The 11,831-nt window shown below is 36.4% G+C and overlaps 1 protein-coding gene across 1 annotated transcript; it reads right to left on the reverse strand.

Annotated features, from left to right (window-relative positions):
- Positions 1-1,704: 1,704 nt before the first annotated feature.
- On the reverse strand, positions 1,705-9,941 carry LOC129003470 (uncharacterized). Its single transcript, XM_054431764.1, has 3 exons — positions 9,726-9,941; positions 6,574-6,858; positions 1,705-5,619 (listed from the first exon to the last, which is right to left on the reverse strand). The coding sequence occupies exons 1-3, from the start codon at positions 9,939-9,941 to the stop codon at positions 1,705-1,707; spliced, it is 4,416 nt and encodes a 1,471-aa protein (XP_054287739.1).
- Between the last annotated feature and the right edge of the window lie 1,890 nt (positions 9,942-11,831).

Consider the following 11,831-nt stretch of genomic DNA (forward strand, 5'->3'; position numbering starts at 1 on the left):
TAGAGAGAATTGCATTGTCTCTGCTGTGAGGTTTTATGGCTGGGAAGCGTGACTTTGCTATCAATAGGAGTAAGAACATTTTTATATTATTTTGTTATCCTGTGATTGGATATAATGTATAACAAATTCCTTCAAGAAACCTAATCTTTGACAAAATTTAACAATTAAATAATCAGTAACAAAAAAGTTTCAAAATCCTGTCCAATTCTATAAAACATCTGTATAAGCTAAATTATATTTATTTATATTCTAGCTGTACCCGAGAGCTTTGCCCCGTTTTACTTCATAAGTGAGCTCGTTCGCATGGCTCAATCACATCCTGGTTGAAGATCGTTCGCTACGCTCACTCACCTTTAGTTTGGAGCTCGTTCGAAGCGCTCACTTGCCTTCAGGTTAGCTCGTTCGCTACGCTAACTCGCCTCCAGGTTGAAGTTCGTTCGCTACGCTCACTCACCTTTTGGTTGCAAATTAGCTGTTGTCATAAATAAAAAAAAAATAATAGTGCTGCACCCTGTTGGTAACTTTAATGCTATTGAACATCATAGAACATAGCCAACTTGTTTAATTGAAATAGCTGTTAAGGTTTATTAATTCCATTTAAATATAAGTACTCATAAGGTTAACATGGGAAACTCCAGAGCCACTGGGGCGGAGCCCGAGAGTCCGATCAGAATAAAAACAACTTAGTTTTCCTATTTAATGCCTAAAGAATCAGTGTACCAAATTTCAGCCTCCTAGGTAAATGGTAAGTGAGAGAATTAGTGATGAGTGAGTGAGTGAGTGAGTGAGTCAGTCAGTCAGTGAGGGCTTTGCCTTTCATATATATAGATACCAACAAATAGTGAAAAAAAGTTAAGTATTTAATGTTATTTGAAGTTTGAAAATGGACTTATGTCCAAAACATGTGACTTCTACTAAAAAGATATAATATTCAGGGTGCTCAGTTGTACTTTATTTACTACTATAATTTAACATATCAGCAGCCCTATTACGTGAACACTTAAATTAAAATGTATAACAGATTAATAGTACACCATTTCCCCATTATTTACTTTTGAACTATTTCTTACCATAAGGGTTTTATGAAAAAAAATAAAGGGCTTTTTATTCTTTGAAGTCATGCTGAAGTGTGTTTTTATACTGTATTCAAGCACATTGTGTTTGTACAATAACTTTAAAATGTTTTACAAAACCATCATAGTTTTACTATTATCATAGTTTTGTATTAACAGTCAAAGGTTTTACAAAACCAGGAAATGTTTGCAAAAATAGATTTAGTTCTGTTAAATATGAGTAAGGAAGGCCTAACGATTTTCATGTGAATTAAGTTTGAACTTTACAAACAAATTCATGCAAAACAAGTGTTGTTTTACGTGACGTGAAAATGTTTTCATTCCAACAGAACTGGAGGGCAAACTTCCTTATGAATGTTTTGTAGAGAATGAAATTAAATGGAGATTATAAGAGGAGAAAAAAAATGAACACACTTTTGGGATAGGAGAACAAGCACTGTTTTTATTTACTTTTTTATACACAACATGTGTTAGCAATAGAGAATAATTTAATTTGATTAAGAACACATGTTAGTTGCAAGGAAAAGAGATGTACATTAAATAAAACATAGAGTGTTAAATAATATGAATGGTTAAAGTTTACTGAACATACCGGGGGCCTTGAATCCCCAGTGGATTCAACAAAAACAGTTCACGAATCCACAGTTGGCAGGGGAAACACTTTGTGGGCAGATCTTCTGAGGTTGCCACTTGATGTTTTTAAGTCTATCACTCGCACAACCCCATCAGCCCCTGGATGAACTGCTGTAATTCGAGCGAGAGGCCACGAGAGAGGTGGTGAGTCCATATGTACCAGAACAAGGTCACCCACTTCAAGATTTTTTGATTTCCGAGTCCACTTGGTACGTTGTTGCAAGTTGTTTAAGTATTCTAGGTGCCATCTATGCCATATGCGTTGATGAAATGCTTGAACTAGCTGCCATTGCTTGAGACGGTTTTCAGGAACTGTCAGGAGATTAGGTTCAGGTACTGCTGTGAGGGTTGCACCAATCAGGAAGTGTCCGGGAGTCAGTGCTGCGAGATCCGAAGGATCATTTGAAAGAGGTGTCAGTGGTCGGGAATTGAGCATTGCTTCGATTTGGGTCAACAATGTGATGAATTCAATGAGTGTTAAGACTGAGTTTCCCATTACTCGACGGAGATGATGTTTCACATTCTTTACAGACGATTCCCACAATCCTCCTTGATGCGGAGCGGCTGGTGGATTAAAATGAAAATTGATGCCTTTAAGTGAAGAGAATCGTTGAATCTTCCGTTTGGAGTCTTGACAATAAAGAGATTTTTCAACAATCTTGCGTAGGGTAGAGTCAGCACCAATGAAGTTGGACCCACAATCCGAGTAAATGTCGGAAGAATGTCCTCTGCGAGATACAAATCGAGTCATTGCAGCAATGAAAGATTCAGTCGTTAGGTCTGTTACTACTTCCAAATGTACAGCTTTCGTGACGAGGCAGATGAAAGTACAAAAGTATGACTTTATGTGTCTCACTGCCTTGAGGTTGAAGATTTTAACAGTAAAAGGCCCTGCATAATCTATGCCGGTGTGGAGGAAAGGTCGAGCAGGAGTTACACGAGACTGAGGGAGATCAGCCATGAGAGGACACACATTTCTAGGTTTGACTTTGAAACATCTGACACATTTATGGATACGAGAGCGTATGGCACAACGGGCAGACAGTATCCAAACATGTTTGTAAAGTAATGCTTGAGTAAGCTGAGGGCCTGAATGAAGATTGTAGATATGGTAGTGGTCAATGAGGAGATTTACCACATGATGCTTTTTTGGCAGAATAATGGGATGTCGAGCATCTTCAGGAAGTGATGTCTGAGAAAGACGTCCTCCAACACGCAATAATCCAAATGAGTCAATGAAAGGTGAAAGACGTTGTAAACGAGTGGAGCAAAATGATTTCCGTTTGAGGCAGTTGATTTCTTCTGTGAATACTTCTTTTTGTACAAGTTTAAAAATGTGATATTTTGTGTCTTTCAGTTCCTGTGTTGAGATGAAACCTTGGCGTTTTTCAAAACCTTTACAGTTGTGCATGAAACGAAGGACGTAAGCAAAAATCCTAAGAAGTCGTTCCCATGAAGAATATTTAATGAGAAGATTGGTCAGCGTAGATTCAGTGGTAGTTGACACAAGTACAGTTAGAGGAGTGTGTTTTACTTCATCTAATGTTGAGATATCTGTAGGTGAAAAAGTTACATCAGGCCAGTTTGAAGGGGGAAGAGAAAGCCAAGAAGGCCCTGACCACCAAAGGGGGTGAGACACAAGCTCAGTGGCTAGAATACCTCTTGAAGCACAATCAGCAGGGTTTTCCTTGCTAGGGATGTAACGCCAACAGTGATAGGGGACAAGTTCTTGTGTTTGGGCGACTCTGTTAGCCACGAATGTTTTCAGCCTGTAAGATGGAGTTTGAAGCCATGTCAAGGTTACTGAAGAATCACACCACAAATAACATTGGTTGAGTGAAATTAAGGGTTTGAATGAAGAACAACAGAAGTTTACGAGTTGAGCTAATAAGTGGGCAGCGCAGAGTTCTAATCGTGGAAGAGTCACCTTCTTGAGAGGGGTGACTCTAGTTTTAGATAAAACCATACGTGTAGTCACTTCTCCGTTGGGTTGGGAACATCGTACATAGACAACAGCTGAAAACCCACGTTCAGAGGCGTCTGAGAAGCCGTGAAGTTCAACACTAGAATTTTGAGAGATTTTCAATGCTCTAGGGATCTGAATGTCTGCAAGTGCTGGTATCGCTGAGATAAAGTTACTCCAAATTGCACTAAGTTCTGGAGTGAGAGGTTCATCCCATTGTAGACCGGTCGTCCAGAGAAGTTGAATAAAACATTTCGCTGTCATAGTACATGGGCTAAGAAATCCACAAGGATCGTATATTTTAGCGACTAGACTGAGAACGTGACGTTTAGTTAGTGTTTTTGGCGGTAGGTTGAGATGAAATGAAAAATTGTCCGAGTCTGGAGACCATTGTAGGCCAAGAATTGAGAAATGGGGATCAGGTGTATTTTCAAGAAAGACTGGAGAGTCTTTATGAGTGTCTGGAAGAGACTGAAGAAGCTCGGGAGAATTTGAAGTCCATTTTCGAAGTTCAAAGTGTCCACGGTTGAGTAGTTGAATGAGTTGATTTTGAAGGTTCTTTGCTTCATCTACCGTGTCTGCTCCAGTTACAATGTCGTCTACGTAAGTCTGAGTGCGCAAGACATTTGCTGCTTCAGGGAAGTCTTTACCTTCGTCTTCAGCTAACTGGTGGAGGGTACGAATCGCTAAGTAGGGTGAGCTATTTACTCCAAAAGTCACTCGAGTGAGTTTGTATGTGGATATATCTTCAGAGGGATTGTCACGCCACAAGACGAGTTGGAACAGTTGATCGGAAGGTTTGATTAAGATTTGAAGATACATTTGGCGAATATCGCAAGTGAAAACGATATTGTGTATTCTGAAATGTAGCAATATATCACAAATGTTGGTCTGTAATTTAGGGCCGGTCATGAGAGAATCATTGAGGGAAATTCCAGAGCTGGTTTTGCAGCTTGCATCATAAACGATTCTGAGTTTAGTTGAGGTACTGGATGGTTTCACAACTGCATGGTGTGGCAAGAAATAGTGAGGAGAGTTGATATCTAGATGAGGTAGTTTTACCATATGACCTTGAGAGATGTGTTCATTTATATTGTCAGAGTAAGCTTTATACAAATCAGGAGAGAGTGTAAAACGTCGTTCAAGTGAGTGAAAACGTCGTTCTGCGATGAGTTTGGAAGATCCTAAAGGTGGATGATTTTCTTTAAATGGTAGCTGAACTAAGTAACGGCCATTTTCGTCCCTAGAGTGGGTAGCTTTAAACAGATCTTCACACTGTTGCTCTTCAACCGATATCTTTGAGGGTACAGATAATTCCTCTAATTTCCAAAATTTCTGTAGAGAGTTATGCAATTCGTTGTCAACCGTTGAGAGCAGAGAGATGGATGGAGTGTTGGCAGGCTGGGAATCGGTTGAACAAGGTGCATTCCCCATAACAACAAAGCCAAAGTGAGTTCCCATCATGTTAGGCATGTTAGGGCCGAGAGAATAGTTTTCATTCGTTAAAAGAAGAGGGAAGAGAGAAGCTCCGATCAGCATGTCAATGGGCCCTGATAAGTGGAAGCTGGGATCAGCAAGGGGGTAAGGTTTTGGTTTTACTTTCAATAGAACTCTTTGTGATATTTGAGATCTAGGGAGATTGACAGATATTTTATCAAGTATGTGCACTTCATGGTTGGATGCAACTAATTTTCCTGCCAGTGTGTTAACAGTGAGGTTCACAATACCCTTTGTGAGAGTTGGAGATTGAGAAAGACCAACTACTTGTAAGTTGGATTTGAAACGAGGTGCATTCAGTAGTTGAGTAGCTTTTTCACTAATAAAATCACACATGCTGCCACTATCAATCAATGCTCTGAACACATGAGAAACGTTATTTTGAGCAGTAACTTTAACCAGTGTTGTGCCTAAAATTACAGTTTTAGGGATTTGATTAGCAGGACTGGCTTCCTGTGAGCAAAGAGATACGGTAGGTTTTTCATTCGAAACATGAGTGGTTGATGGTTGTGATGATGTAGAACCTTGAGATGTCTTGTCATGTTCAAAATGAAGTAAGGTGTGATGACGTTTGTGGCATTTGAAGCAAGATGCTTTAGACTTACATGTTTTAACATCATGTTTTCCGAGGCAAGAGACACATCTGTTGTTGTCCTTTACGGTTTTAAAACGTTCATTTGAAGAAAGAGAGAGAAAGCTAGGACAAGCATAAACCTTGTGGCCAGTTGATGAGCAGACAAAGCAGGGAAATGAGAAAGGATTTTTTGAGTTGTCTTGATTTGATGGAGTTGGAGTAGAGACCATTGTAACTTTCTGAGCTTGAATGAAAGAGGGCTTGGATGTGAAAGATTTGGGTTTAAAATTTGAATTGTGGTTGTTCGTACTTTGAGCAAACTTGGTATGTAACACAGCGTCTTCCATTTGGTTACACTCTTGATTAAGAAACTTGACTATTTCGACTACTTCTGGTAGAGAATGTGTTTCGCATTTTATATTAATTCTAAAAGCCTCTAGTTGTTTTAGAAGGTCATTGTCTAGTTTTCGTAAGAGTATGGTGGACAACAGAGGGTTAGAGTTAGAAGTAATGTCACAGTCAAGAGCTTTAAGTGCTTCTGTGTGTTCATAAAACAAGTTGAGGAACGTTCTGAGACATTTGTTTGAGGTAGAGGAAATGTCCGGTAGGTCGATCAGTTTGTTTAGGTGAAGTGTAGTTAACCTTCGGGTGTTGTGGTATCTGTCTCTGAGGAGCTGATAGGCAATTGAGTAATTGGCTGAAGTGATACTGAAAGCTTTTACGAGATTTAGTGGTTCATTTTTGAGCACGCTGAGAAGATATTGAAATTTAGTGACGTTTGAAATGCTTTCATTCAGATGGATGCTAGTGTCAAATAAGTTGATGAAACTTACCCACTGTAGAGGAGAACCATCAAACGTGATGAGGTCTAGTTTTGGGAGTCTTACGTGAGCAGATGATGAAGCTGAGATGTCACTAATTCTTGTTGAATCTTTACTTTCTTCTGGAACATCTTGCGGCTGCTGTTGGAGAAGGGCTTCAATTCGAGACTTGGCTTCGACGAATAGCAGTCGCAGTTTGTCTTCAGTGTCACTTACTGCATCCAAATCTAATTCTTCTGATATATGTTCCAAGGCTCTTTCCAGGTAATTTTCATAGGCTTCATGTTTCTTTTCTAACTGGTTCGAGAAGTTGTTTAAAGTTCTGATTTGTATCACTGACAAGATTGAGGGGGAAAGTGTTTCAAGCTCTTGTACAGATTTGAGAATCTTTTCAAAAGAATTTTGTATGAGAAGGGTTGATTTGTTGAAGTTTGAGAGTGAAATTGATCTGGTAGCCATATTGGACAAAACAGATGGAGTGAAACTTTACTAAGAATTAGATAGAGTTTGTGACACTATGAGAGTGGGGAGAAACATAAAGAGATTGAATGATAAAATAAAGATATTTCGATAGCTTGAAAGTGTTCTGAAAATTGAATCCAAAGACTGAAATTCAAAATCCGGCTCGAAGGACCAATGAATGTTTTGTAGAGAATGAAATTAAATGGAGATTATAAGAGGAGAAAAAAAAAATGAACACACTTTTGGGATAGGAGAACAAGCACTGTTTTTATTTACTTTTTTATACACAACATGTGTTACCAATAGAGAATAATTTAATTTGATTAAGAACACATGTTAGTTGCAAGGAAAAGAGATGTACATTAAATAAAACATAGAGTGTTAAATAATATGAATGGTTAAAGTTTACTGAACACCTTACTCTCTGTAAAAACGTCAATACCTGTGAAACTCTATGGTAAAATCACTTTTGTTTGAAAGTATTCTTAAAATATATTCCATTTTTTCGTGGTTTTTTAAGGTTAATTTATTTTAAGTATAAAATAAGATGTCTTAGTACTATAAATATTTATCCAAAAATATAAACCAAGATCCCTATTTATTAACTTTACAAACTAAATAGAAGAATAAGATTTTTTAAATTTCTTTGCTATTAAAATAGAACCTACAAGCTTGACAATATTGTAATCGGTATCAGATATTTTAATGAATACTGAGATATTTTTAACTAAATATTATGTTGAAGAAACATTTCCTAATCCTAGATTTTCTAAGGAATACAAGATTTTTGTTTAAATTCGATGGTAAAAAAATCATATGTACTTTAGGTCATATCAAATCCTTAGATGGATTTACAAGAAACATATATCATATATTGAAATATTATATTTTCTCTAATGCCTTACATACTAGATTAAGGTACATGCCGCTAAAACATGTCAAGGAGATAAAAGAACCGCAACGACCCATCAATATTTCATTTGGAATCCTGCCAGACGTGATTAATTTCATACCTGGCTGGTCCTCCTTTGTTTATAACCTTAGATGGATATTAATAGTTCTAAGAATGAATGTAGTTTATTTTGATGTTTCCTAAACATACTGTTTTTAAATGTTTATTTCATACCGTACTTAACAATAATCTTAGGATGATAGATTTGTATTTAAAAAGTGGCCATTTTTTGCAAATTAATGTGCAAATTAATGGCAAAAATAATGTTCACAAGAAAACAATGATAGACTAATTTTCCTTGTGGAACACTTATTAGCAATACTACTAGCTCCTCTATGATTCTTGTAGGTTGATTAACTTGTTCCTGACACACATTAAAGTCTAATGCTATTTAGAAGTCACTCTCATTCTTATACAAATTCATTTTATTGGTTAGGATCTATGTAATTTCATCAATAAGTTTATAGTATCAAGATATCAAGATACAGCTGATATAAACTGATTGTGTTGAGATAAAAAAAGAACACTTTCACATACAGCCGAACATATCCTGTAACCATCTCAGCTTCGTTTACTTTCATTCAAATGTTTCCTCCTCTTGTTCTATACATCACATCTCATCTCTGCAGACTGATGCAAGGAAAGAAAGCTTTTGTTTATTTTTGGCATGCAAAAACTACATTTACCATCGCTTTGTGAAAAAAAAAACTGGTTTCTATTTTGACCAAAACCAAGCTGATGATCAATGGATCAATGATCCATTATATCTATGATCCATCTATAATACATCTATGATCCATCTATGATCTATCTACGATACATCTATGATACATCTATGATACATCAATGATCCATCTATGATCCGATCCATCATGATCCATCTATGATCCATCATGATCCATCTATGATCCATCATGATACATCAATGATCCTTTATGATCCATTATGATCCATCTATGATAAATCTATGATCTATCTATGATCCATCTATGATCCATCTATGATCTATCTATGATACATCTATGATCTATCTACGATACATCTATGATACATCAATGATCCCTTATGATCCATTATGATCCATCAAAACATTTATGATACATCTATGATCCATCATGATCCGTCCTGATCCATCTATGATCCATCTATGATACATCTAATATCCATCTATGATACATCTATGATACATCATGATCATAGATGGAGGTACATATGATACATATAGGTACATATGATGTATCATAGATGTATCATAGATGTATCATAGATGGATCATAGATGGATCATAGATAGATCATAGATGTATCATAGATGTATCGTAGATAGATCATAGATGGATCATATATGTATTATAGATAGATCATAGATGGTTTGGAAAACTTATTACGCTATTTGTTTGGCACTGAGATTGGTGGTGAGAGTTTAAACCCCGATGTCTTAGTCTAAACCTGTCCAAGCTAGTCACAAAGCTTTAGGTTTTTTATAAGTATCAACTACATACTTAAGTCAGTAATTTTACTCACAAAGATCAAGTTTTTAATATAAAAGTAGCACGGTAATTTGTTACATTGTAGTATCAATACATAGCATCGAAGCTTTTCATTATTTCTTTGTCGACCTAATGTAAGTATGTCTTTATACAAATTGAACATAGAAAAATGGTCCTATTTTAGAGTGAACTGCTACGGAAATGTTATTGTCTCCCATGGTTATTGATTCATTTAAGATTGAATGTAGTTGTAATCAATACAATTGTGTCCACCATCAAGTTAACCAGAGAACAGTCAATTTCGAACAACACATGTGGAGTGTCCAAGTAGGCGTCGTCGATGAAACTAGACAGTTTGGTGTACACTTTTGAGGCGGAGTTTGAGAGTGTGAGTGACCGTTGGACTTGCAGGATAGAGAGACGTCTCCTTTTGTACTTGACCAATCCACTGAGTGCAAAGTTCAGCACTAATACCATCGCATACACTAACAGTGACAAGTATTTAATGCTCTTCATTTCTAACACATTTGAACCCTGGTTAGACAGGATGCTGTAAGATTGCATTAGGAACGTAGGACAATACATAAAACTTTCGAACGTTTTAACAACGAGTAAGTAGTAAGACCAAGATTGATACCTGACTTGGAGATCATTTAGCTGTAACACTATTTGGAGGATATTTGGCTTTGTTTCTTCTATGGTGATTATGTCAGCTGAGGCGTATTCTACATCGAAAGTGTTTCTTTCCTTAAAGTTCCTACTCCTGACTGGGATGAGATCTACAGGTGAATTAATTTTTTTACCCTCGGTGTGTTTTGCATATAAATACTGACTGACGCATTCAAGCATTTCCAGTTCAGTAGTTCTAAACATCAAATAGAAAAAATAGAATGCCCATGATACAGACAGAAACCCAAATTCTTTGACAAATGCTATTGTGATTGAAAATACTTTTGACTGCACACCAAAGATTACGTCTTCTTCGTCCTGCATACCATAGCAGGCATCTAATAAAATCACTAAGAAGATCCAAACGGTTTCGAGGAGTTTGAAGAGAGTAAACATATTCTTACTTTTTTGTTGTCTTAGGTTTATCATCACAAACTTGAGATGTTTCTTTAACGAGTCCATCACGGCATTGCATATGTGATGGTATTTCAAGTTGTAGATTGCGCAAGTGAACGTCTCGAAGCCAAAATAAGCATAAACAATTCTGATGTATGTGAAGTTGTCTGATGATGGATCGTCAGATATTTTGGTACTTGCATTCCAAATATAATCAAACGAGACATACAAATAGCATAAAGTGCAGAACACCTGAAATATTCGTGAGCCACGTTTACGTATTGTAGAAGCTCCAGAGAGACAATTAAGGACTGTCCCCATTTTCAAGAAGAACATAATTCCTGATTTAAATACCCAAAGTTTTTACTAAAAGTTTATGGGGCTACTTTGTGTATACGTAGGCCTACTACATCCTGTTTGTAATGGCCAGTTACTATGGAGTTTTCCAATAGCGTTTACATTGAGTTAATAGATCGGATCTGATGGAGGATAATATCATTAAAGCTTGTAAGCTTTTAGTAATATTGTAAATCGATCCATACAAAACACTCAGTGCAGTGACTGACTATGTTTATACCATTTGTATTGTTTGTATTTACTTTGTCCTTTTGTTTGAATAACAGGAACGTCATATGATTTAATTAACATTCACACGAATGTGGCTATGATCTTGGCCACCAAATTCTTTTCTTTTATTGTTTTTATGAGGTTAGCGCCTTTTTTAACCTTGTGCACTGGTACGCAAACCAAAGGCATTTGACACAGGTCAATTACTAACACGTAGTAAATAATTACGCTTAGAATAGTAACAGATGGTAATTTATTAAGACTTTTCTAAAACGGCAGTTAATTACAAATTCAATGTGTCTAACAATACAAAACAGCACGTCACACAGTTTTTATCTATTTTAAAAATCATAATTTTGTCACACTTAAATACAACAACGTGTCAATATCTTATGTTTTGTCACATCATATAGTTTACCAAATTGAAGTTAGCTTACTTATTTCTGTGTCTTATGTTATTAAAACGAAACATCCATAATTTCATCTAATTATATTATTTTTCCGAAAAATGTTACATGATGTACAACATGTAATGTACATTGATGCGTTCACTTAAAGAAATTCATTGCATATCATTCGCATCGTATTGAGGATGTCAGACAGTGACAGAACCGATGTCATCTACTCTCAAATCGAGAATATTTCATGGAAATACGTGATATTTTATTTTAATGTAGATAATATTTGTTCACAGGCTCATATGGGTATTAAAATCGATGTTAATATTTTTTGTAG

The sequence above is a fragment of the Macrosteles quadrilineatus genome, unplaced genomic scaffold (genome assembly GCF_028750875.1).
Source record: "Macrosteles quadrilineatus isolate MER2022 unplaced genomic scaffold, UCM_ALF_1.0 Scaffold_9__3_contigs__length_116548681, whole genome shotgun sequence".
Lineage (NCBI taxonomy): Eukaryota > Metazoa > Arthropoda > Insecta > Hemiptera > Cicadellidae > Macrosteles > Macrosteles quadrilineatus.